This window comes from Salvelinus fontinalis, chromosome 7, assembly GCF_029448725.1.
Source record: "Salvelinus fontinalis isolate EN_2023a chromosome 7, ASM2944872v1, whole genome shotgun sequence".
Lineage (NCBI taxonomy): Eukaryota > Metazoa > Chordata > Actinopteri > Salmoniformes > Salmonidae > Salvelinus > Salvelinus fontinalis.
Genome location: NC_074671.1, coordinates 50,927,514 through 50,955,469, shown reverse-complemented (window position 1 = coordinate 50,955,469; position 27,956 = coordinate 50,927,514). Strand labels below are relative to the sequence as shown.

Sequence of the window (27,956 nt, the reverse complement as noted above, 5' to 3'; positions counted from 1 at the left end):
TTGGACAAAGCCAGTGGATGCTGATTGATGACTTGCTGCTTTGAATAGGACGACTATTTCAGACTTTTAGTACCGAAAGTCAGTTTACAGTTTATTCAAGTCTATAATTAGGTTAAATTTTTTTGGTAAATGATGCTGTGACTGACAAAATGCACATTGGAATTATTGGAATCCTACTGGGCATGTACTTGAAGGTAAGAATGCACACGCGTGTTTGAAAAAGCTGGGCATGTTTGGCAAAGGTACATACATATACACTGAGTGTATGAAACATTAGGAACACCTTCATAAAACTGAGTTGCAGCCTCTTTTGCCCTCAGAACAGCCTCAGTTTGTCGGGACATGGACTATAAGGTGTCAAAAGCGTTCCAAAGGGATGCTGGCCCATGTTGAATCCAATGCTTCCCACAATTGTGTCAAGTTAGCTGGATGTCTTTTGGACCATTCTTAATACAAACGGGAAACTGTTGAGCGTGGAAAAACCCAGCAGTGTTGCAGTTCTTGACACACTCAAACTACTACCATACCCTGTTCAAAGGCACTTAAATATTTTGTCTTGCCCATTCACATTTGAATTGACACATATCACAATCCATGTCTCAAGACTTCACAATCATTCTTTAACCTGTCTCCTCACCTTTATCTATACTGAGGTGAAGTGGATTTAACAGGTGACATCAATAATAGATCATAGCTTATACCTGGGCAGTCTACTATGTCATAGAAAGAGAATCTAGGTTGAATGATATGCCTTTAGATTTTGAGAAAATTAGAAACTCAGGAATACTTATTTTTATGTTTTGTGCACTAAGTGCCTTCAGAAAGTATTCACACTTAACCTTTTCCAAATTGTGTTGTTACAAAGTGGCATACATTTTTTTTTTAATTGTCAACAATCTGCACAATACTTTAATATAAAAGCGGGGGAAAAATCTAAAATGTTGTAAAAATATTTATATATATATATATATATATATTAGGAAGGTGTTCCTAATGTTTGGTATACTCAGTGTATATTATTTTCATATTTAGTGGAGACTACAGCAGTGAGTCTTATCTGGGTATGTCTCTCTAAGAGTTTTCCACCCCTAAAAAAAAAATTAAAAAAAAGAGTTTTCCACAGCAAGAGGGTGAAACATATGCACATTATTCTTTTCAGAATTCTTCAAACTCTGTCAAATAGGTTGTTGATCATTGCTAGACAACCATTTTCAGATATTGCCATAGGTTTTAAAGCAGATTTAAATCAAAACTGTAACTCGGCAACTCAGGAACACTCCAGTGTAGATGTGACCTTATGTTTTCTGTCATTGTCCTGCTGAAAGGTGAATTAATCTCCCAGTGTCTGGTGGAAATCAGACATAACCAGGTTTTCTTCTAGGATTTTGCCTGTGCCCATTCCAACGATTGCAAGCATACCAATAACATGATGCAGCCACCACTATGCTTGAAAATATGGAGTGGTACTCTCCATGTGTTGTGTTGAATTTCCCCCAAACATAACACTTTGTATTCAGGACAAAAAGTACATTGTTTGCAAAATTCTTTGCAGTATTACTTTAGTGCCTTGTTGCAAACAGGATGCATGTTTTGGAATATTTTTGTTCTGTACAGGCTTCCCCTTTTTCACTCTGTCAATTAAGTTAGTATTGTGGAGTAACTACAATGTTGATCCATCCTCAGTTTTCTCCTATCACAGCCATTAAACTCTAACTGTTTTAAAGTCATCATTGGCCTCATGGCGAAATCCCTGAGTGGTTTCCTTCCTCTCCAGCAACTGAGTTAGGAAGGACGCCTGTATATTTGTAGTCACTGGGTGTATTGATACGCCATCCAAAGTGTAATTAATAACTTCGCCATGCTCAAAGGGATATTCAATATCTGTTTTTAAAATTTTTACCCATCTACCAATAGGTGCCCTTCTTTGCGAGGCATTGGAAAACCTCCATGGTCTTTGTGGTTGAATCTGTGTTTGAAATTGACTGCTCAACTGGGGGACCTTACAGATAATTGTATGTGTGGGGTACAGAGATGAGGTAGTCATAAAAATAAAAAAAAACATGCAACTTATTATGTGACTTGTTAAGAAAATGTTTACTCCTGAACTCATTTAGGCTTGCCATAACAAAGGGGTTGAATACTTATTGACTCAAGACATTTCAGCTTTTTATTAATTTGTAAACGTAAAAAAAAAAAACATAATTCCTCTTAATTCCAGTGACCATAAAACTGAATTTAATCCATTCTAAATACAGTCTAACAACAAAATGTGAAAAAAGTCAAGGGGTGTGAATACCTTCTGAAGGCACTGTAGGCTGTGGGGAGATGACACATGCACACCTTCTTTTTCTTTTTAACTATGAAAGGTTCAAGCAGACTGTGAGCCGTACATCATACTTATTAGAGAGGAGGAGCGGTGCCTTCATGAGTTGCAACTGCATAATGTGTCCAAAACTCCCCAACCAGGTGAGATGAGACCGTTTGTATTTTTCCCCCTTAGGAATTCATACCCAGCATGGTGTCACGTTTTCCTAAGCTAAACAAATATAGGTTAACATGTTCCTTCTCTATTCCATAATAGTCAATGTTCTTAGAATTTGTTTATTTAATGGCATTATATGATATGCATACAACATAAGAGTAAAATCATTTCCAGTCCCACAGGTATCAAAATCTGAAACAGCACCACACATCAGCGCATCACTGGGAACCAAGCCAGTTTGACAGTGGACTAGGTTTCCCTCTAGTGGCAGTATAGAGTAGGTTACATCTCAACATACAGCATTATCGTTGTAGTTAGTTACTCACTTTGAGTTCAACATTACTGTCATGTTGGTGAGAACAGTTCATCAGATTATCAGAGCTGTTTGTCCTGCTCCTCTTGTTATTACTGGACTATGGGCGGCAGGTAGCCTAAGAGCATTGGGCCAGTTACTGAAAAGTTTCCTGGTTCGAATCCCCGAGCCGACTAGGTGAAAAATCTGTTGATGTGCCCTTGAGCAAGGCACTTAACCTCAATTGCTCTTGTAAGTCACTCTGGATAAGAGAGTATAAATTATTAAAATGTAAATTATTCACAATGACCAAACAAGGACTGCCGTTGTACTGTTTGCCTTATAATGCATGACAACAAACCACCAAACACATGTATAGATAGCCCCCCCATTTAAAAAAATGATCTACACACTTTGATTATAATTTGAGCGATAAAAGAAAACAGTACCTGATTTTTTTTTTCTTATTCAGACTGCAAGGGTATGTGGGACCACTTGAATTGCTGGTCTCCTGCTTTTGTAGGGGAAACGGCATCACAGAACTGTCCCAATTTCTTCAAATCAGAAGGTGAGGAACCCCCACCCCATTCCTGGCTGTTACGATGTGTGTGTTAGACTCCCACCCCACCCCTGGCTGTTACGATGAGTTAGACCCCACCCAACCCATGGCTGTTATTTGTTAGACACCCACCCAACCCCTGGCTGTTAGGATGTGTTAGACCCCCACCCCACGCCTGGCTGTTATGATGTGTTAGACCCCCACCCCTGGCTGTTATGAGTGTGTTAGTTAGTTAATGATCCACCACCAAGATCATTTGTTTCCATTCAATACAAAAATGTTTGTCTTTCTACCATAAACTGTCGATTGATGCTCATACAGGCGATCGACTAAAAGAACAGAGGAGTGGTATAGAGTTCATAAAAGGTCTGCTTGTGGAAACAGCTTCATCATGTAGTGATTTATGACAACCTTACATAACACAAATGAATCCTGCAATAAAGACTGCCTGCACTAAAATACCTGAGAGATTGAAACTGCGTACTATGTAGTCTTAGAAAATCTTAGGTCTGTTCTATGGTCAAGGTTTTTTACTCTGATGCCGACTATTTTGCTGGCAAAATTAGTTTATTTGAACAGTACAGCAAGTAAGTATTGATGAGGCTGTATGATTTTCCAGGTAAAGTGTCCCGGAACTGCACAGACACAGGCTGGACGGACCCATTCCCTCCTTACGAGCATGCATGTTTCAACGAAACCTTACACTTACTTGGAGAGGTGGGTACATGTGTACTTTTAGTATGTGCTACATTACTGGTTTTGTCTTTGATTCAGGAAAATTACTTAAAAATAAGGGAAAGCCATATAAGTGTTGAGCATTGATTTAAAAATACATGGACAATTTATGTAAAACAATTCTTACCTCAGGCCTCTTTTTCCTCCCAGTCACATGACTCCCACATGTACTTCCTCTACGTGAAGACAATGTACACTGCAGGCTACGCTCTCTCTCTAATCTCTCTCACCATCGCCATCACCATCCTCTGTCTCTTTAGGTGAGAAACAGAGAATCAAGTCTAAGAACTGTTATGATAAAGAAATATGATAATCCATGTTGGTACCCAATAAACTACACTGTAATCAACATGCGTATCTTAATATTGGGTCTCAGTGGGGGATTAAACATATTACAAAAGCATGTTGGTCAAGGAGGACATTTCAAACTGCTTTTACACTTTTCCTGTTGTCTAGGAAACTGCACTGCACCAGAAACTACATCCACATCCAACTCTTCGTTTCCTTCATCCTGCGTGCTACCTTCATCTTCATCAAAGACTCTGTGCTCTTCACCGATGAAGACTTCTACCACTGTGACGACTACCCAGTACGTATCTACTGTACTTTGTAGTGACTCTCAATGCATGTGTGAATGGATGAACACATTGATAGAGACATCAGTAATTTAGTGTGTGAAAGTGGAATACCTCACTTTTGTAACTATTGAAAAAAGTTGTTATGATATGGACATACTAAAATACCCCTCCTATATACACACAAGAGTATGTGGACAATCCTTCAAATGAGTGGATTCGGCTATTTCAGACACACCGTTGCCGACGGGTGTATAAAATCGAGCACACAGCCATGCAATCTCCATAGAGAAACATTGGCAGTAGAATAGCCTTACTGAAGAGGTCTGTGACTTTCAACGAAGCACCGTCATAGGACGCCACCTTTCCAACAAGTTAGTTCGTCAAATTTCTGCCCTGCTAGAGCTGCCCCGGTCAACTTAAAAAATGGTCTGTCCTTGGTTGCAACAATCACTACTGAGTTCCAAACTGCCTCTGGAAGCAGCGTCAGCACAACAACTGTTCGTCGGGATCTTCATGCAAATGGGTTTCAATGGCAGAGCAGGCGACTGCTCGGCCATTGACAGGCGCAATGCCAAGCGTCGACTGGAGTGGTGTAAAGACCCCCGCCATTAGACTCTGGAGCAGTGGAAACGTGTTCTCTGGAGTGATGAATCACGCTTCACCATCTGGCAGTCTGACGGATGAATCTGGGTTTCACGGATGCCAGGAGAATGCTACCAGCCCCAATGCATAGTGCAAACTGTAAAGTTTGAAAGAGGAGGAATAATGGTCTGGGGCTGTTTTTCATGGTTCGGGCTAGGCCCCTTAGTTCCAGTGAAGGGATTCTTAACGCTACAGCATACAATGACATTATAGACGATTCTGTACTTCCAATTTTGTGGCAACAGTTTAAGGAAGGCCCTTTCCTGTTTCAGCATGACAATTCCCCCATGCACAAGCGAGGACCATACAGAAATGGTTTGTCGAGATGAGTGTGGAAGAACTTGACTGCCCTGCACAGATCCACTGGTATCCACATATTGTTGTTGCTCAAAAAAATAAAGGGAATACTAAAATAACACATCTTAGATCTGAATGAATGAAATATTCTTATTAATTACTTTTTTCTTTACATAATCTACATTGAATGTGCTGACAACAAAATCACACAAAAATGATCAATGTAAATCAAATATTTCAACCCATGGAGGTCTGGATTTGGAGTCACACTCAAAGTTAAAGTGGAAAACCACACTACAGGCTGATTCAACTTTGATGTAATGTCCTTAAAACAAGTCAAAATGAGGCTCAGTAGTGTGTGTGGCCTCCACGTGCCTGTATGACCTCCCTACAACGCCTGGGCATGCTCCTGATGTGGTGGCGGTTGGTCTCCTGAGGGATCTCCTCCCAGACCTGGACTAAAGCATCTGCCAACTCCTGGACAGTCTGTGGTGCAACGTGGCGTTGGTGGATGGAGCGAGACATGATGTCCCAGAAGTGCTCAATTGGATTCAGGTCTGGGGAACGGGCGGGCCAGTCCATAGCATCAATGCCTTCCTCTTGCAGGAACTGCTGACACACTCCAACCACATGAGGTCTAGCATTGTCTTGCATTAGGAGGAACCCAGGGCCAACCGCACCAGCATATGGTCTCACAAGGGGTCTGAGGATCCCATCTCGGTACCTAATGGCAGTCAGGCTACCTCTGGCGAGCACATAGAGGGCTGTGCGGCCCCACAAAGAAATGCCACCCCACACCATGACTGACCCACCGCCAAACCGGTCATGCTGGAGGAGGTTGCAGGCAGCAGAACGTTCTCCACGGCGTCTCCAGACTCTGTCACGTCTGTCACATGTGCTCAGTGTGAACCTGCTTTCATCTGTGAAGAGCACAGGGCGCCAGTGGCGAATTTGCCAATCTTGGTGTTCTCTGGCAAATGCCAAACGTCCTGCACGGTGTTGGGCTGTAAGCACAACCCCCACCTGTGGACGTCGGGCCCTCATACCACCCTCATGGATTCTTTTTCTGACCGTTTGAGCAGACACATGCACATTTGTGGCCTGCTGGAGGTCATTTTGCAGGGATCTGGCAGTGCTCCTCCTTGCACAAAGGCGGAGGTAGCGGTCCTGCTGCTGGGTTGTTGCCCTCCTACGGCCTCCTCCACGTATCCTGATGTACTGGCCTGTCTCCTGGTAGCGCCTCCATGCTCTGGACACTACGCTGACAGACACAGCAAACCTTCTTGCCACAGCTCGCATTGATGTGCCATCCTGGATGAGCTGCACTACCTGAGCCACTTGTGTAGGTTGTAGACTCCGTATCATGCTACCACTAGAGTGAAAGCACCGCCAGCATTCAAAAGTGACCAAAACATCAGCTAGGAAGCATAGGAACTGAGAAGTGGTCTGTGGTCACCACCTGCAGAACCACTCCTTTATTGGGGGTGTCTTGCTAATTGCCTATAATTTCCACCTTTTGTCTATTCCATTTGCACAACAGCATGTGAAATTTATTGTCAATCAGTGTTGCTTCCTAAGTGGACAGTTTGATTTCACAGAAGTGTGATTGACTTGGATTTACATTGTGTTGTTTAAGTGTTGCCTTTATTTTTTTGAGCAGTGTATTTTCTGATCATATCCTGTAGGTGGTGTGTAAGTTAGTGGTGATGTTCTCCAACTACTGCATCATGGCTAACTACAGCTGGCTGCTGGTGGAGGGACACTACCTCCACACCCTGGTCAGCCTCTCCTTCTTCTCCAAGAAGAAACACCTTTGGTGGTACATCATCCTGGGCTGGGGTACGGACACCTGTCCACTCTACATTACAACACTACTGATACCATGTCAATGTCATCTAGCAATGTCATGTCATTTTGATCTGTTAAGAGACAGACTTGATAGTGAACTATTAACTGAAATGAGAGGATTGGATTTAACCAAACCATTTTTTCTTTTGTTTTTCTACATAGGTTTACCAATGATTGTCATTGTATCCTGGGGCTTGGCAAAATACTTCTATGAGGATGAAGGGTAAAATACAGATTAATGGGATGTCATAGACTATTTTAAACAGATGACAATTGCATCATCATAGTTCACATAAATTAATATGTTTCCCTTTCTCCTCAAGCTGCTGGGAGACAAGGGTACATGACTGGGTTTGGTGGATTCTCAGATTACCAGTCCTACTCTTCATAATCGTAAGTGCATCAATCGCTGTTGATAACTAATGATTAGGCCAATGCATTGTTCCAGATTGTTCAAGATGGAATACCAGGTGGCATTCTCACAGCTTGCGCAGACCAGTGTCTTCACAGACATTTTCATCCTCTCCTTGTCCCAGATTATAATCCTAACATGTTTCAAACTGACCACCATTATACCTGTTCCCAGGAACTCCAAGGTAAACTGCCTAAATGACTATCACCTTGTAGCACATCACATCTGTAATTATGAAGTGCGTTGGAAGGCTGGTCATGTCACACATCAACACCATCATCCCAAACAACCTGGAACCAATCCAATTAGCATACTGCCCCAACAGATCCACAGATTATGCTCTCAATTGCATTTCACACTGCCCTTTCCCACCTGGACAAGAGAGGAAATAACTATGTGAGATTCCTGTTCATAAACTACAGCTCGGCGTTCAACAACATATTCCGCTCCAAGCTCGGGACCCTTGGACTGAACCTCTGCAACTGGATCCTGGACTTCCTGACAGGCCGGCCCCAGATGGTGAGGGTAGCAACAACACCTCCGCCATGCTGACCCTCAACACGGGGGCCCTACAGGGGTGTGTGCTTAGTCCCCTTCTGTACTCCCTGTTCACCCACAACTCCAACATCATCAAGTTTGCTGACGACAAAGGTGGTAGGCCTGATCACCAATGGTGATGAAACAGCCTACAAGGAGGAGGTAAGAGACTTGGCAGTGGCAGTGTGGTGCCAGGACAACAGCCTCCCCCTCAACGTCAGTAAGACCAAGGAGCTGAGCGTGGACTGCACCAGCTGCACCAGAGAGCATTTTGACTGGGTGCATGACCGCTTGATATGGTAAATGCAACGCCCCTGACCGCAAAGCGCAACAGCCGGTGGTGCGGAAGGCTTAGTATTATACTGGGCCCGAGCTCCCTGCCATCCATGGGCCGGATTCACAAAACCTTAAGAAGAAATGTCTTCTTAACCGCCATTTTTTCCTTAACTATAGACTTGTGAAGATAGTTAAGCAAAGTTGCTATTCCTCAAAGTTATTGGAAATGTAAATGTTTCCCGTACGTTTCTTCCTAATAAAAAAGTTAAGAAATGGGATTCTTGAAAATAATGTTTTAGGATTTCTTCTTGGAAATGTTCTTAGCTTTAGGACAGCTAAACCCTTGTCTTCTGACGAATGGATACTTTTGTAACCATGAACGTTTTCTTGCGCCACTGCCACCGACACAGTTGGCTACCGGACATTTAAATACAGCAAGAAAACTAATTCAATGCGCATTATCTAGCTAGCTAGTAATGAATAATATATTACAATATTCTAGAAGTGTTACATAGCGAGCGGTAGCTTGTCAATTTGCAAAGAAGAACTTGGCTAACGTTAACGTTGTTGGCTATAATGTCGTTACGCGTTAGCTAGCTAACGTAGCTACCTAAATAACCGTCTCTCCTATCATGGACAACACCTTCTCTCCTCCAGCTGGCCTCTCAGCTCCCCTCTTCTTAGCAACCGACTTGATGTCGGACCACTATTTTTTTACGGCGGCCTCAATGGCACTTGCCATACCACCGACGTCAAAGACACTCTGCCACTCTCGCCCATCCTCTCTTTTTGGTCTCTGCAGTGACGCCGCAATTGGGTGTCCTCAACAGCAACCTTTTCCTGGCTGCTATTTCGTCCATCACTTCAAACTCTTGTTTGCTGAAGTTTTTATTGAACCATCCAACCATATTGAGGTTATCCATTTTTGTTTTTGATATAGCTGTTCTGATGGCTATAATGTGTGAAAAAAAGGACGTTTGTTTTTGTGCATAAAGCGTTCGCGAGCCAACAACAACAACAACTAGACATAACGCAAATAAATAAATGTATTAAAATGTGAATATCAACACTATTATAGTGGGACAAATCTTATCCCTGTCACATGGGCTTATTTACTGGTTTCAAGCATGTCACTAATGTCAATGCCACGTAAGATATTTACGAAGTTCTTATGAAAGATATTCACGAAGTTCCTAAGAAAACAATGAATTCCAAAGAACATTTTGAGGAATTGCACTTACTATGTTATGAACTTCTTTTAAGAAACCTCTTACGTTTTTTCGTAAGTCATGTTTTGTGAATCCGGCGTTGTGCCGAAAATCTCCCCTCTTCCAGAATTCTCCCCACCTTCCTGTTCTTCATTGCTTGCTAGTTGAGATTTCTGATCTGCACTCCGTTGTCAGTTTAGACTGCATTTCACTGATCTTAGTAGCATAAAGCATTTTTGTCTTCAGTTTTCGGTTAGGCTATTTGTTTCAAGTGTATGTGGCAGTTGTAGCTTGTATGGCGCCCTGGGCGAACCTCCCCTTCAGCGCCCACACGCGGGGGCGCCCTATGTAGTCCGTACCAAAATCCGCTACTGATTTGTATTAGTCTATAAATAAATCTCTTTGCCAAAATTCGTCATCTCTCCCATGTCTTATTCGACTAGTGTTTTTGAAAGTGTAAGGATAATAATTCAGCAATAGTTTTTCGGAAATGTTTATTGCTTGCCAACATTTAATTCCCTCCACTATGTTTAATATAACACACATACATTCATTATTCATTTCGGTTCCTCTGTGTTTAATATAACACACATACATTCATTATTCATTTCGGTTCCTCTATGTTTAATATAACACACATACATTCATTATTCATTTCGGTTGCCTATCCTGACGTGAAGTTTGTTCTATAGAAAGTATTTGACTCTTATGTGTGCCACAGGAAGTTTTTGCCTCTAGCCACAAAATTAAGGAAATTAGAAGGGGGGGGGGGGGGGGGTGTTCTGTCAGGGGGGAGATTTTCGGCACAACACGGCCCCAGAACCTCCATATCAGGCAGTGTCAGAGGAAGGCCCGAAAAATTGCTAAAGACACCCACCAAAGTTCACTGTTCACTCTACTACAGTCCAGCAAGTGGTACCGGAGCATCATCTCCCCGACAGGCCCCGAGACAGCTTCTACCCCAAGCCATAAGACTGCTAAATAGCCATAAATAGTCTGGGTAACCATTTAATTAACTATGTGCAATGACCCTATTTTCTACTGACTCATTCAGTTTTTCTTTATTTTTACTATTTTCTGCGTTGACTCATTCAGTTTGTATTTTTTACTATTTTCTGTATTGTAGAATAATAGTGAAGACATCAAAACTATGAAAACACACATGTAGTAACAAAAAAAATGTTAAACAAATCTAAATATATTTTAGATTCTTCAAATTAGCCACCCTTTGCCTTCATGACAGCTTTGCACACTCTTGGCATTCTCTCAACCAGCTTCACATGGAATGCTTTTCCAACAGTCTAGAAGGAGTTCCCACATATGCTGAGCACTTGTTGGCTGCTTTTTCTTTACTCTGTCGTCCAACTCATCCCAAACCATCTCAATTGGGTTGAGGTTGGGTGATTGTGGAGGCCAGGTCATCTGATGCAGCACTCCATCACTCTCCTTGGTCAAATAGCCCTTACACAGCTTGGAGGTGTGTTGGGTTATTGTCCTGTTTGTCCTGTAGTGGTTTCTTTGCAGCAATTCAACCATGATGGCCTGATTCATGCAGTCTCATCTGAACAGTTGATATTGAGATGTATCTGTCACTTGAACTCTGTGAAGCATTTATTTGGGCTGCAATCTGAGGTGAAGCTAACTCTAATGAACTTACCCTCTGCAGCAGAGGTAACTCTGGGTCTTCCTTTCCAGTGGTGGTCCTCATGAGAGCCAGTTTCATCATAGGAGTTTGATGGTTTTCGTGACTGCACTTGAAGAAATTTTCAAAGTTTTAGAAATGTTCCGATTGACTGACCTTAAAGATGTCCTCTCTCTTTGCTTATTTGACCTGTTCTTACCATAATATGGACTTTGTCTTTTACCAAATAGGGCTATCTTCTGTATACCACCCCTAACTTGTCACAACACAACTGATTGGCTCAAATGCATTAAGTAAAGAAATTCCACAAATTTACTTTTAACAAGGCACACCTGTTAATTGAAATGCATTCAAGGTGACTACCTCATGAAGATGGTTGAGAGAATGCCAAGTGTGCAAAGCTGTCATCAAGACAAAGTGTGGCTACTTCGAAGAATCTCAAATATAAAATACATTTTGATTTGTTTAACACCATTTTGGTTTCTACATGACTCCATGTGTTATTTCATAGTTTTGATGTCTTCACTATTTTTTTACAATGTAGAAAATAGTAAAATAAAGAAAAACCCTTGAAAGAGTAGGTGTCCAAACTTTTGACTGGTACTGTATATACACACACCAAGTGTACGAAACATTAGGAACACTTTCCTAATATTGAGTTGAACCCCCCCTTTTTTTGCCCTCAGAACAGCCTCAATTCGTTGGGGCATGGACTACAAGGTGTCAAAAGCATTCCACAGGGATGCTGGCCCACGTTGACTCCAATGCTTCCCACAGTTGTGTCAAGTTGGCTGGATGTCCTTTGAGTGGTGGAGCGTTCTTGATACACAAAGGAAACTGTTGAGCATGAAAAACCCTGCAGCTTGCATTTCTTGACACATTCAAACCGGTGCACCTGGCACCTACTACCACTCCCCATTCAAAGGCACCTAAATCTTTTGTCTTGCCCATTCACTCTCTGAATGGCACACATACTCAATCCATTGTCTCCTCCCCTTAATCTACACTGATTGGAGTGGATTTAACAAGTGACATGAATAAGAGGATCATAGCTTTCACCTCGACGGTCTGTCATGGAAAGAGCAGAAGTTCTTAATGTTTTGTACACAAGAAAAACCATACACCCTCATATGCTGCTACTCTGTGCTTTATTTGACTTTTATTATTATGTATCCTGATGCCTAGTCACTTTACCCTGCCTTCGTGTACATATCTACCTCAAATACTGTGTCTCATACCCCTGCACATTGATCTGGTACTCCCTGCTACAATGCATTCGGAAATTATTCAGACACCTTGACTTTTTCCACATTACAGCCTTATTCTAAAATAGATGAAATACATTTTTCTCATCAATCTACACACAATGAGGTCGAAGGAATTGTCCGTAGAGCTCAGAGACAGGGTTGAGTCAAGGCACAGATCTGGGGAAGGGTACAAACAAGTTTCTGCGGCATTGAAGGTCCCCAAGAACACAGTGGCCTCCATCATTCTGATATGGAAGAAGTTTAGAACCACCAAGACTTCCTAGAGCTGGCCACCCAGCCAAACTGAGCAATTGGGGGAGAAGGGACTTGGTCAGGTAGGTGACCAAAAACCCGATGGTCACTCTGACAGAGCTCCAGAGGTCCTCTGTGGAGATGGGAGAAGGACAACCATCTCTGCAGAACTCCACCAATCAGGCCTTTATGGTAGAGTGGCCAGATGGAAGCCACTCCTAAGTAAAAAGCACATGACAGCCCGTTTGGAGTTTGCCAAAAGACTCTCAGACCATGGGAAACAAGATTGAACTCTTTGGCCTGAATGCCAAGTGTCACGTCTGGAGGAAACCTGGTGCCATTCCTACGGTGAAGCATGGTGGTGGCAGCATCATGCTGTGGGGATGTTTTCAGTGTCAGAGACTTGGAGACTAGTCAGGATCGAGGGAAAGATGAATGAAGCAAAGTACAGAGACATCCTTGATGAAAACCTGCTCCAGAGCGCTCAGGACTTCAGACATTGGCGAAGGTTCACCTTCCAACAAGACAAGCTTAAGCACACAGCCAAAACAGCGCAGAAGTATCTGCAGAGAAGAATGGGAGAAACTCCCCAAATATAGGTGAGCCAAGCTTGTAGCGTCATACCCTAGAAGACTCGAGGCTGTAATCACTGCCAAAGGTGCTTCAACAAAGTACTGAGTAAAGGGTCTGAATACCGGTGTAAATGTGATCAGTGAATATTTTTATACATTTCTAAAACTTGTTTTTGCTTTGTCATTATAAGGTGTAGATTGATGAGGGGGGGGAAATCTATTTAATCAATTTTAGTAAGGCTGTAATGTAGAAAAAAAGTATAGGGTTCTGAGTACGTTCCAAATGCACTATAACTTCATTCTTGTATTATTATTTTTTTTACTGCATTGTTGGAAAGGCTCGTAAGCAAGCATTTTCACTGTAAGTCTCCACCCATTGTATCCGGTGTATGTGAAATACAATTAGTTTTTTATATAACTGATAATGTAAATATTAGTTTTACTCCGTACGGTAATCATTTGTTGCCATTTCATTGCAGATTAATTTGGTATTTTTTCTGAGTATCATAAGAATTCTGGTGGGGAAACTGCAGATGCCAGACATGCATGGAAATGAATTCAGCCAATACAAGTGAGTTGTCAACATGACCGTACTGTACTAATACCAAAGGATTTCAAGGATGTTTATTCTGTAGGCTAAAATAATAAATAACTTAATTGCTTACGAGTGTTACAGTACCTGTGCTAACTTTCTGTAAGCGTTGCCCAGTCAAACCTGAAAGACCAGCACAACGGCAAACTAATGAAATCTCCCAAAACATGTGTACAGTATTGATTTGTGTCTTTTGTGTATTGTAAAATTGCATATTTTCCTTGGATATTTTCAGGAGACTTACCAAATCGACTTTTCTTTTGGTGACCCTCTTTGGTTTGTACTACATCCTCTTTGCCTTCTTACCCATCAAAGTCAGTGGTTTAACTTACAAAATATGGACCTTTTTTGAGCTGGCTCTTGCATCAACACAGGTAATTTAGACTTTTTTTCTTCTCTCTCTTTACTTTGCGGGAATACTATTTGAGGTCTAAATTCCCCCTTCTTCCTTTCCAGGGCTTTGGAGTTGCTGTTCTTTACTGTTTTCTAAATGGGGAGGTAAGTTTTTGCCCCATTTCTCAAAACTATTATGTACGTTGAAATAAGTGGTATAAATGTGCTATTGCTAATATTATGCAGCAGCCCTGATTAACTAGTGTCGATGATACACCATCTCCATCCCCTCCAAACCTCCACACACAGGTACAGTACGAGGTACAGAGGAGATGGCGCAGGTGGAGGCTGAAGCAGCATCTACACGGGGAGCCCAGACAGCATGGTTCCATGAGCCAAAGCGTCTCTCCCCTTACCCAGGTCTCCTTGCTTCCCTGTTCCGGACCGGCCAGCCTGGCATGACCTTTGACCCCCCCTCTCAACCCACCAAATCACTGGTGATCTCCTAGACATACCGGTTAAAAACGCTTACACAGATGACTCTCTGGAACTTTCTTGAACTTGAGGAATGGTCCACAGAATCACTTGGCCACTCTTGAAGACTTGGACATGGCATGGGAAACAGCACTGTACTGTGATTTTGTGCCATTCCCTCAAGCTCAAGCAACATTTCTAGGACTATGGACAGTGGACTGGGCCTGAAGATCTAAGACATTTGGGTTCAGTGGAAATCCTAAGAAACGGGAACATGTTCAAAAAGTGGAAGTAGGACGCCGATCTTCATCATCAACATGTGAAAGAGAAATCCTGGAAAGAGGTCTGGTTATGACCATACTTTTGTCCAGAGAATTTATCAACATGATTGAAAATTCTCACTTTTTATTATACTTTGAAGACAGATCTTTTAAGAAACATAATTTACTGTTCTTTTGCATCAATGTACTGTATTTTCAAAAAATTTGACATTTTCTGAAATAAATACCAAGATCAAGGGCTGCACTTTTTCAACAGGATAACAACAAATTGCTGGTGAGTGGTCTAAAACTGTGATCTTGGTTGTCTCAACACTTTACCCATGTAAATGTCAGATTTGGTCCCTCGTCTTCTTGTTCATTGTAACTTTATTATAAACTGGGTGGTTCGAGTCCTGAATGCTAATTGGCTGACAGACATGGGTATATCAGACCTTATACCACGGGTATGTCAAAACATTTCTTTTTACTGTTCTAATTACATTGGTAACCAGTTTATAATAGCAATAAGGGACCTCTGGGATTTGTGGTATATGGCCAATATACCACGGCTAAGGGCTGTTCTTAGGAACGACGCAAAGTGGAAGCCATATACCACACCCCCTCGGGCCTTATTCCTTAATTATAAAATGGTTCTTAGAAGAAAAATGTGCACTAATATCCTTAAGATAACCTCTACATTGGGTACTTTGCTTTCATTTCTTCCACAAAGGCAATATATTCTTTTATGGCATCTTCTTTGGACTTTCCTATAGGATTGAAAATAGAAACAGGACACATTGAAGATTTGTGTTACATTCAAAACAGAGAGAGTGGAAAAGCAGAATAACAGATTGTCCAAAATACTTACCTTCCTGTGCTTTCCAACCATCCCATTTAGATTTTCCTTGGAAGTCAAATATTCCCGGACGCTCTGTGGACACAACGCATACATCTTAAAGTTACTGTTACAACAAAAAATATTGCTTTAACTGGCAGGTATTGGCAGTCTGAAAGACACTTGCCCATCGGACAAGTCGGGAGTCTTTTTTCTTTGCCTGAAAATTATGATCACTTGATTGTTAATGTAAAAATAAGCTGCACTGAATAAAAATGTAATAAGCAACAATTTACTGACTTACAGTTCATGTAAGAAAATCATTGAAATTGAAAATAAATTCATTAGGTCCTAATCTATGGCTGTGCGAAGTTGCTATATTATGGCGGGAACTGGAACACGCTGTCGTACACGTCCATCCAGAGCGTCCCAAACATGCTCAATGGGTGACGTGTCTGGTGAGTATGCAGGCCATGAACTGGGACATTTTCAGCTTCCAGGAATTGTGTACAGATCCTTACGACATGGGGCCGCGCATTACTATGATGAAACATGTGATGACATGTGATGGTCCCCGTGTGGCTCAGTTGGTAGAGCATGGCGCTTGCAACGCCAGGGTTGTGGGTTCGATTCCCACGGGGGGCCAGTACAATTTTTTTTTTTTTAAGTATGAATGTATGTACTTGTAAGTCGCTCTGGATAAGAGCGTCTGCTAAATGACTTAAATGTAAATGACAGCGGACAAATTGCACGACAATGGGGCTCAGGATATCGTCACGGTATATCTGTATTCAAATTGCCATCGATAAAATACAATTGTGTTCGTTCTCCGTAGCTTACGCCTGCCCATAGGACGATTGGCACACAGATGAGCTTCCCTGAGATGGTTTCTAACGGTTTGTGCAGAATTCTTTGGTTGTGCAAACCCAGTTTCATCAGCTGTCCGGGTGGCTTGTCTCAGACCATCCTGCTTGTGAAGAAGCAAGATGTGGAGGTCCTGGGTTGGCGTGGTTACACGTGGTATGCGGTTGTCAGACCAGTTGGACGTACGGACAAATTCTCTAAAACGACGGCTTATGATAGAGAAATGAAGAATCAATTCTCTGGCAACAACTCTGGTGTACATTCCCGCAGTCATGTCAATTGCACATTCAGTAAAAACTTGAAGGACAAAACTGCACATTTTAGAGTGGTCTTTTGTCCCCAGCACAAGGTGCACCTATGTAATGATCACGCTGTTTAATCAGCTTCTTGATCTGCCACACCTGTCAGGTGGATGGATTATCTTGGCAAAGGAGAAATGCTCACTAACAGGGACGTAAACAAATTTGTGCCCAACATTTGGGAGAAATAAGCTTTTTGTGCATATGGAACATTTCCGGGATCTTTTATTTCAGCTCATGAAACATGGGACCAACACTTTACATGTTGCATACATTTTTTTTGTTCAGTATATTTACATGCATTAGTGCCATATATTGCTTGCCTTCCACATACACAGGGGAGGAATCTGAAAAATAAGGTTGTTATCAGTAAATACATTCTCAGAGCAGGCTCAACTTGCCCGACTGCCATACAATGTCTGTCTTTCACAAAGATCAGTTTCAGGCTTGCTGGAATTCTTTGCATTTTGGTTGTTTTCACTTCTTAAATCACCTGCCCAATGGGGCAACCTCACCATCCTCAACTGGTGCAACTGTTCATGTCACTTGCCGCAGGAAATAGGGCAACTCTTCATGTCAATCCCTGAATGGTTTTAAACGGTTTACTCACAGACAAAAAAGGCAGCTAAACAATTGATAAGTCAATACATTTTGTAACTCTTGAGAAAAGCACATCCGAGACAAATTTATAAGCCTTGTAATAAGACACTATAAAAGCACTGCTGCAGCTAGGAAATATTCTGTAATTGACACAAGCTGTCTCCAATTATCCATATGTGTGTTTGGCAGGGGCATTGCCTAAGTCAGGGGATGCGTAGCTCTGCTTATCTTAAATCACACAAAATATATTATTTGGCAGGGAATACTGTTTGTAGATCAGTGACTCTAAACCTCACTTTGCTCAAACTGATCCTCCCCAACGGACTACAAAGTTGTCAGTTAGGGGCAGTTTAAAGGAGAGTTAATGAAACCAACCATGGAAGTACTATATGTTGTAGCAAACTTCGGGGGTAGCCCCAAACGAGACTTGAACCTGTGAATGTCAAGCCAACACATGAACCGTTACGCCAAGAGCGTACAGTTAAGGCGTTGGCTTGACAGTCGCTGGATCCGGGTTCGAGTCCTGGTCGGGGCTACTCCCCGAATTCACTTCAATATATTTTCATGGTTGGTTTCAATGACTCTCCCCTTTAACTGCCCTTAATTTATTTTTTTTGCTACAACTTCCCAGTCCGTTGGAGAGGATCAGTTTGAGAAAAGTGGGGAGTACAAATAGTATTCCCTGCCAAATAATAGACTTTGTGCGATTAAGATTCACAGTGCTACGCCTCCCCTGGCTTAAGCGATCCCCACGCCAACCAGACATAGATTTATTAAGTGGAGACAGCTTGTGTCAATTGCAGAACATTTCCTACCTGCAGCAGCACTAGTGGACAATGCTGGATATATCAGTAAAAGAATAGTGCCTCAAAGCGCCCCAAAACTCTTAGCCATACTTATAAGTTCTAAGTACAGTATATTCGGAAAGTATTCAGACCCCTTGACATTTTGTTACATTACAGACGTATTCTTAAATGGATTCAATTGTTGCTTTTCCTCAACAATCTACACACAGTACCCCATAATGACGAAGCAAAATCAAGTTTAGAATTTCTTTCAAATTTATATAAAAAAACAAAAACAGAAATATGACATTTACATAAGTACTCAGACCCTTTACTCAGTTCTTTGTTGAAGCACCTTTGGCAGTGATTACAGCTTCAAATCTTCTTGGGTATGACGCTACAAGATGGCACACCTGTATTTGTGGAGTTTCTGCCATTCTTCTCTGCAGATCCTCTCAAGCTCTGTCAGGTTGAATGGGGAGCGTTGCTGCACAGCTATTTTCAGGTCTCTCCAGAGATGTTAGGTTCAAGTCCGGGCTTGGATGGGCCACTCAAGACATTCAGAGACTTTCCCGAAGCCACTCCTGCGTTGTCTTGGCTGGGTGCGTAGAGTCTTTGTCCTGTTGGAAGGTGAACCTTCGCCCCAGTCTGAGGTCCTGAGCAATCTGGAGAAAGGATCTCTCTGTACTTTGCTCCGTTTATCTTTCCCTCGATCGTGACTAGTCTGCCAGTCCTTAACGCTGAAAAACATCCGCACAGTATAATACTGCCACCCCCATACTTCACCGTAGAAATGCTGCCAGGTTTCCTCCAGATGTGACGCTTGGCATTCAGGCCAAGGAGTTCAATCTTGGTTTCATCATAACAGAGAATCTTGTTTCTCATGGTCTGAGTCCTTTAGGTGCCTTTTGGCAAACTCCAAATGGGCTGTCATTTGCCTTTTACTGAGAAGTGGCTTCCGTCTGGCCACTCTACCATAAAGACCTGATTGGTGGAGTGCTGCAGAGATGGTTGTCCTTCTGGAAGGTTCTCCAATCTCCATCGATGAACTCTGGAGCTCATTCAGAGTGACCATCAAATTCTTGGTCACCTCCCTGACCAAGGCCCTTCTCCCCCGATTTCTCAGTTTGGCCAACTCTTGGAAGAGTCTTGGTGGTTCCAAACTTCTTCCATTTAAGATTGATATAGGCAACTGTGTTCTGGACCTTCAGTGCTGCATAGTTTTTTTGGTACCCTTCTCCAGACCTGTCCTTATTCACCATCATGTCTCGGCACGCTACGGACAATTCCTTCAACCTCATGCCTTGGTTTTTGCTCTGACATGCACGGTCATTTTATAGACAGGTGTGTGCCTTTCCAAATCATGTCCAATCAATTGAATTTACCACAGGTGGACCCCAATCCGGTTGTAGAAAAATCTCAAGGATGATCAATGGAAACAGGATACACCTGAGCTCAATTTCAAGTCTCATAGCAATCAAATGTATTTATAAAGCCCTTTTTCATCAGCAGATGTCACAATGTGCTATACAGAAACCCAGCTTAAACTCTATAAAAAGAAGGAACCTAGGAAGAACCTAGGCTCTGAGGGGGGACCAGTCCACTTCTGGCTGTGCCGGGTGGAGATTATAAGAGTACACGGCCATTTAAGGCCAGATTGTTCTTCAAGATGTTCATAGATGACCAGCAGGGTAAAATAATAATCACATTGGTTGTAGGTCAGTACCTCAGGAGTAAATGTCAGTTGGCTTTTCATTGTCGAGCATTCAGAGGTCGAGACAGCAGGTGCGCTAGAGAGAGTGAGTCAAACAGCAGTTCCGGGACAAGGTAGCACGTCCGGTGAACAGGTCAGCGTTCCATAGCCGCAGGCAGAACAGTTGAAACTTGAGCAGCAGCACGACCAGGTGGACTGGGGACAGCCAGGAGTCATCAGGCCAGGTAGTTCTGAGGTATGATTCTAGGGCTCAGGTCCTCCGGGAGGGGAGAGATGGTGAGAGACATTTAGAGGGAGCATTTTTTAAATCACACAGGACACCAGATAAGACAGGAGAATTACACCAGATATAACAGACTGACCCTAGCCCCACGGCACATAGACTATTGTAGCATAGATAATGGAGACAGGGGTGGGTCGGGGGACACTGGACCCCCGCCAGGCGATACCCCCGGACAGGGTCAACCAGGCAGGATATAACCCCACTCACTTTGCTAAAGCACAGCCCCCACACCACTAGAGGGATATCAACAGACCACCAACTTACTACCCTGAGACAAGGCTGAGTATAGCCCACGAAGATCTTCTCCACCGCACGAGCCCAAGGAGGCGCAAAACCGGACCGGAAGATAACGTCTGTGACTCAACCCACTCAAGTGACGCACCCCTCCTAGGGACGGCATGGAATAGCAATAGGGTCAGAGGCAGAGAATCCCAGTGGAGAAGGGGGAGCCGGCCAGGCAGAGACAGCAAGGGCAGTTCGTTGGTCCAGTGCCTTGCCGTTCACCTTCGCACCTCTGGCCAGACTACACTCAATCATAGGACCTACTGAAGAGATGAGTCTTCAGTAAGGACTTAAAGGTCAAGACCGAGAATGCATCTCTCACATGGATAAGCAGATCATTCCATAAAAATGGAGCTCTATAGGAGAAAGCCCTGCCTCCAGCTGTTTGCTTAGAAATTCTAGGGACAATAAGGAGACCCGTGTCTTGTGACCGTAGCATACGTATGTATGGCAAGACCAAATCGGAGAGATAGGTAGGAGCAAGCCCATGTAATGCTTTGTAGGTTAGCAGTAAAACCTTGAAATCAGCCCTAGCCTTAACAGGAAGCCAATGTAGAGAGGCTAACACTGGAGTAATATGATCACAATTTTTGTTTCTAATCAGGATTCTAGCAGCCGTATTTAGCACTAACTGAAGTTTATTTAGTGCTTTATCCAGGTAGCCGGAGAGTAGAGTATTGCAGTAAAATAATATAGAAGTGACAAAAGCATGGATTAGCTTTTCTGCATCAGTTTTGGACAAAAAGTTAGATTTTTGCAATGTTACGAAGATAGAAAAAAGCTGTCATTGAAATATTATTGATATGTTCGTCAAAAGAGAGATCCAGAGTAATGCCGAGGTCCTTCACAGTTTTATTTGTGACGACTGTACAACCTTCAAGAATAATTGTCAGATCCAACAGCAGATCTGTTTCTTGGGACCTAGAACTAGCATCTGTTTTGTCTGAATTTAAAAGTAAAAAATATCCTGCCCTCCACTTCCTTATGTCTGAAACAGGCTTCCAGGGTAGGCAATTTTGGGGATTCACCATGTTTCATCAAAATGGACAGCTGTGTGTCGTCCGCATAGCAGTGAAAGTTGACATTGTGTTTCTGAAAGACATAACCAAGAGGTAGAATATATAGTGAAAACAATAGTGATCCTAAAATTTTACCTTGAGGAACCCTGAAACTTACAATTGATTTGTCAGAGGACAAACCATCCACAGAGAAGAACTGATATCTGTCCGATAGATAAGATCCAAACCAGGCAAGAACTTGTCCGTGTAGACCAATTAGGGTTTCTAATCTCTCCAAAAGAATCTGGTGATCAATAGTGTCAAAAGCAGCACTAAAGTCTAGGAGCATGAGGACATGCAGAGCTTTGGTCTGATGCCATTAAAAAAGGTAATTTACCACCTTCACGAGTGCAGTCTCAGTGCTATGATGGGGTCTAAAAGGTTTGGCTTTTTCAAGAAAAGCTTTATTTCCGTCACTTTTAGTGAGTTTGGTACACATCCAGTGGATAGGGAGCCATTTATTATGTTCAACATAGGAGGGCCAAGCACAGGAAGTAGCTCTTTCAGTAGTTTAGTTGGAATAGGGTCCAGTCGGCAGCTGGAAGGTTTAGAGGCCCTTGATCCTAGGTCCTGGCAGATCTGTGCAAACTCAGGACAACTGAGCTTTGGAGCAATACGCAGATTCAAAGTGGAGTCTGTAATTTGCTTTCTAATGATCATGATCTTTTCATCGAAGAAGTTCATGAATTTATTACTGCTGAAGTGAAAGCTATGCTCTCTTGTTGAATGTTGCTTTTTAGTTAGCTTTGCAACAGTATCACATTTGGGGGGATTGTTCTTATTCTCCTCAATTAGGTTGGAAAAATAGGATGATAGGATGATCGAGCAGCAGTGAGGGCTCTTTGATATTGCACGGTACGGTCTTTCTAAGCTAGATGGAAGACTTCCAGTTTGGTGGAGCGCCATTTCCATTCCAATTGTACAAAGCTAGATCCAGAGTACGACTGTGGCAATGAGTAGGTCCGGAGACATGTTGGACAAAACCCACTGAGTCGATGATGGCTCCGAAAGCCTTTTGGACTGGGTCTGTGGACTTTTCCACGTGAATATTAGTCACCAAAAATGTGAATATTATCTGCCATGACTACAATGTCCAATACGAATTCAGGGACCTCATTGAGGAATGCTGTATACGGCCCAGGAGGCCTGTAAACAGTAGCTATAAAAAGTGATTGAGTAGGCTGCATAGATTTCATGACTAGAAGCTCAAAAGATGAAAACGGTGTCATTTTTGTTGTTGCAAATTGAAATTTGCTCTCATAAATGTTAGCAACACCTCCACATTTGCGGGATGCACGGGGGATATGGTCACTTGTGTAACCAGGAGGAGAGGCCTCATTTAACACAGTAAATTCATCAGGCTTGAGCCATGTTTCAGTCAGGCCAATGGCATCAAGATTATGATCCGTGATAAGTTCATTGACTAACTGCCTTGGAAGTGACATCTAACATTAAGTTGCCCTATTTTGAGATGTGAGATCTCACAATCTCTTTCGATAATGACAGGAATGGAGGAGGTCTTTATTCCAGTGAGATTGCTAAGGTGAACACCGCCATGTTTTGTTTTGCTCAACCTAGATCGAGGCACAGACACGGTCTTAATAGGGATAGCTGAGCTGACTACACTGACTGTGCTAGAGGCAGACTCCACTAAGCTGGCTGCCTGCACCCAACTCATTGTGGAGCTAGAGGAGTTAGAACCCTCTCTAAGTTGAGGGATAAAAGGAGAGCACCCCTCCAGCTAGGATGGAGTCTGTCACTCCTCAGCATGCCAGGCTTGGTCCTGTTAATGCGTGAGTCCCAGAAATCTACAAATTCTATCTTTTGGGAGGGGCAGAAAAAAAGTTTTCAAACAGCGATTGAGTTGTGAGAGACTGCTGTAGAGCTCATCACTCCCGCTAAATGGGAGGGGGCCAGAGACAATTACTCGATGCCGACACATCTTTCTAGCTGATTTACAAGCTATGTTGCTCTTGGTGACCCCTGACTGTTTCATACTAACATTGTGGGTGCCGACGTGGATAACAAAATCCCTATAATCTCTACACTCGCCAGTTTTAGCCTTAGCCAGCACCATCTTCATATTAGCCTTTACGTCAGTAGCCGTGCCCCCTGGTAAACAGTGTATGATTGCTGGATGATTATTTTTAAGTCTAATATTGCAGGTAATGTGGTCGCCAATGACTGGCGTTTTCAATTAGTCAGCTAATGGTGGGAGGCATCGGCGGCTCAGACCCCGTAAGGGGTGGAGGAGAAACCTGAGAAGGCTCGGCCTCAGACTAGTTGCTTAATGGGGGACAAGCGGTTGAAAGTTTGAGCGACACCGGTTGAGCATGCCGGCAGCATTTCTTTCCAGAAGCTTTGAGAAAATTGTCTGGATGCGGGGACTGTGCGGGGGATTTATACTACTATCTGTACTAAACTGGAGGCACAGATGCTGTTCCTCCTTTCCTACACTTAAATTGCACTTGCCTAACGACTGCATCTGAAGCTGTGCTTGCAACACGGCTATCCTCACCATAAGGCGATAGTTCTCCTGTATATTATGAGTACAGAGACCGCAATTAGATGGCAATGTTAAGTTAACTACTTTGCTTTTTCGGCTGGTGGAGGTCCTGTAGAACCATGTCCAGATAAAGCTTCCGGGGTGAAAAAGTTGAACGAGGAAAAAAACAAAAAAATTGGTAAATGTATTAAAAGTCAAAACCGAACATTTTGGCAGATAGCAAAGTAGCAACAAACAGCACGGAGAGAAGTCCGGAAGATAAGGGCGGAACGATTGATTCGGGTTTGTCCCCACAGAGGATGAAAGGGTCTAAATACTTATGCAAATTACATATTATTTAATTTTTAGTACTTTGCAACAATTTCTAAAAACCTGTTTTCGCTTTGTCATTATGGGTAGTGTGTGTAGATTGATAAAAAAAATATATATTTCACCTATATTTAACCAGGTAGGCTAGTTGAGAACAAGTTCTCATTTGCAACTGCGACCTGGCGAAGATACAGCAAAGCAGTTCGACACATACAACAGAGTTACACATGGAATAAACAAACATACAATCAATAATACAGTAGAAAAATCTATATACAGCATGTGCAAATGAGGTAGGATAAGAGGTAAGGCAATAAATAGGCCATGGTGGCAAAGTAATTACAATATAGCAATTAAACACTGGAATGGTAGGATGTGCAGAAGATGAATGTGCAAGTTGAGATACTGGGGTGCAAAGGAGCAAGATAAATAAATAAATAAATAAATACAGTATGGGGATGAGGTAGTTGGATGGGCTATTTACAGATGAGCTATGTACAGGTGCAGTGATCTGTGAGCTGCTCTGACAGCTGGTGCTTAAAGCTAGTGAGGAAGGTAAGAGTCTCCAGCTTTAGAGATTTTTGCAGTTCGTTCCAGTCATTGGCAGCAGAGAACTGGAAGGAGAGGCGGCCAAAGGAAGAATTGGCTTTGGGGGTGACCAGTGAGATATACCTGCTGGAGCACGTGCTACGGGTGGGTGCTGCTATGGTTACCAGTGAGCTGAGATAAGGTGGGGCTTTACCTAGCAGAGACTTGTAGATGACCTGGAGCCAGTGGGTTTGGCAACGAGTATGAAGCGAGGACCAGCCCACGAGAGCATACAGGTCGCAGTGGTGGGTAGTATATGGGGCTTTGGTGACAAAACGGATGGCAATGTGATAGACTGCATCCATTTTGTTGAGTAGAGTGTTGGAGGCTATTTTGTAAATGACATCGCCGAAGTCGAGGATCGGTAGGATGGTCAGTTTTACGAGGGTATGTTTGGCAGCATGAGTGAAGGATGCTTTGTTGCGAAATAGGAAGCTGATTCTGGATTTAATTTTGGATTGGAGATGTTTAATGTGAGTCTGGAAGGAGAGTTTACAGTCTAACCAGAGACCTAGGTATTTGTAGTTGTCCACATATTCTAAGTCAGAACCATCCAGAGTAGTGATGCTGGACGGGCGGGCTGGTGCGGGCAGCGATCGGTTGAAGAGCATGCATTTAGTTTTACTTGCATTTAAGAGCAGTTGGAGGCCACGGACGGAGAGTTGTATGGCATTGAAGCTCATCTGGAGGTTAGTTAACACAGTGTCCAACGAAGGGCCAGAGGTATACAGAATGGTGTTGTCTGCGTAGAGGTGGATCAAAGAATCACCAGCAGCGAGAGCAACATCATTGATGTATACAGAGAAGAGTCGGCCCGAGAATTGAACTCTGTTGCACCCCCATAGAGACTGCCAGAGGTCCGGACAACAGGCCCTCCGATTTCACAAACTGAACTCTATCGGAGAAGTACACTGCTCAAAAAAATAAAGGGAACACTGGCCTGTCTCCTGGTAGCGCCTCCATGCTCTGGACACTATGCTGACAGACACAGCAAACCTTTTTGCCACAGCTCGCATTGATGTGCCATCCTGGATGAACTGCACTACCTGAGCCACTTGTGTGGGTTGTAGACTCCGTCTCATGCTACCACTAGAGTGAAAGCACTGCCAGCATTCAAAAGTGACCAGAACATCAGCCAGGAAGCATAGGAACTGAGAAGTGGTCTGTGGTCACCACCTGCAGAACCATTCCGTTATTGGGGGTGTCTTGCTAATTGCCTATAATTTCCACCTTTTGTCTATTCCATTTGCACAACAGCATGTGAAATTTATTGTCAATCAGTGTTGCTTCCTAAGTGGACAGTTTGATTTCACAGAAGTGTGATTGACTTGGAGTTACATTGTGTTGTTTAAGTGTTCCCTTTATTTTTTTGAGCAGTGTAGTTGGTGAACCAAGCGAGGCAATCATTTGAGAAGCCAAGGCTGTTGAGTCTGCCAATAAGAATGTTGTGATTGACAGAGCCGAAAGCCTTAGCAAAGTCGATGAATACGGAAAATGTCTTATTTAATCCATTTTAGAATAAGTAACAAAATAACAAAATGTCAAGTAAAAAAATGTCAAGGGGTCTGAATACTTTCCGAATGCACTATATGTAAATATACATTGATGCTTAGTGGTACAAGAAAGATTAGGCAATAATCAGGGATTTGGCTTTGAGGTGCAGCCTGTTGAACAGGTTGAACAGAATGACTCACTCGTATTGACGTTTCCAAGTGTCGCCTGCTTGTACAAACCATATACTACTGCTAGTTCAGCGTAGCTAGGTTGTACAGTCAGCCTCCTCACCTCATCCGCAGCCTTTTCAAATTCAGCCTTGAGAAGAAAAAAAAAGACATTATTTTTTTTGTATTGGTATCTGTGGGGACCAAAGAATTGATTCCCATCCAAAATCCTATTTTCCCTAAACCTAACCATAACCCTAAGCCCAACCCCTATACCTAACATAGCATTTTTGTTTAATGTGGGAACCGACAAAATGTCCCCACTTGTTCAAATTTTCCTTGTTTTACAATCGTTGTGAGGACTTCTGGTACCCAGAAGGATAGTTAAAAAATATATACAAAAATCCATATACAGACAATATGTATATAATAACTTAGCTTATGCCAAAGAAAATACTTGCACATCACATTGTGCCATGTGTTAGGATGAATACCTTAACACAAAAGAAACATCTCACTATGACAAAGTCAATCCTATGTGCCACAGTGAAAATGGATTTCTACACTAAGCTACATGCAGTAGCTTCATAACAGATAAACTGCAACAAAAAAACTTTTGAAAAGAAATGCACAGTAGATTCAGGTATTAACACCTGGAAGGTATCAGTAACACGTTGACAGATGACTTTGGGTTAGATACTGCACAAATAAAATGAAAAATAACTACGTTTCTGCTTACCATAGACATGTTGTTCCCCAGAAAAAGACCCAGCTACTCCTTGCATGTGGAAATGCTTACTTCCGCGATTCTGTCTTACCTTTCACCTTTGAGTAGGTGGTGACATCTCAAATTCCATTGGAAATACGGGAAAAAAATGGGGAGGTGACAAATGCAATAGCCTATAGCTACCACAAGAGGACAGCATGTGTCCAC

General features: G+C 42.6%; 2 protein-coding genes across 2 annotated transcripts; one reads left to right on the top strand and one right to left on the bottom strand.

Moving 5' to 3' along the window:
• Window positions 1–128: 128 nt before the first annotated feature.
• On the top strand, window positions 129–16,364 carry LOC129860078 (secretin receptor-like; the record flags this gene model as incomplete). The annotated part of the gene is made up of 13 exons (XM_055930413.1): window positions 129–194; window positions 2,367–2,466; window positions 3,247–3,342; window positions 3,953–4,050; window positions 4,219–4,328; window positions 4,525–4,657; window positions 7,271–7,424; window positions 7,596–7,656; window positions 7,757–7,826; window positions 14,059–14,150; window positions 14,407–14,545; window positions 14,628–14,669; window positions 14,814–16,364. Coding segments are annotated over 13 exons (1,314 nt in total), but the record flags the coding sequence as incomplete, so codon positions are not given.
• Window positions 15,367–27,860, bottom strand: LOC129859642 (acyl-CoA-binding protein-like). Its single transcript, XM_055929680.1, has 4 exons — window positions 27,762–27,860; window positions 27,056–27,173; window positions 16,107–16,169; window positions 15,367–16,005 (listed from the first exon to the last, which is right to left on the bottom strand). The coding sequence occupies exons 1-4, from the start codon at window positions 27,768–27,770 to the stop codon at window positions 15,932–15,934; spliced, it is 264 nt and encodes an 87-aa protein (XP_055785655.1). The 5' UTR covers window positions 27,771–27,860; the 3' UTR covers window positions 15,367–15,931.
• Between the last annotated feature and the right edge of the window lie 96 nt (window positions 27,861–27,956).

Excerpts from the sequence above, each read along its gene's own strand:
- LOC129859642 (XM_055929680.1), bottom strand. Across the intron at positions 16,170-27,055 it reads ACTTGGAAACGTCAATACGA|AGCGTCCGGGAATATTTGAC; the intron begins GTGAGTCATTCT and ends TTGTGTCCACAG. Across the intron at positions 16,006-16,106 it reads TGGTTGGAAAGCACAGGAAG|GAAAGTCCAAAGAAGATGCC; the intron begins GTAAGTATTTTG and ends TCAATCCTATAG.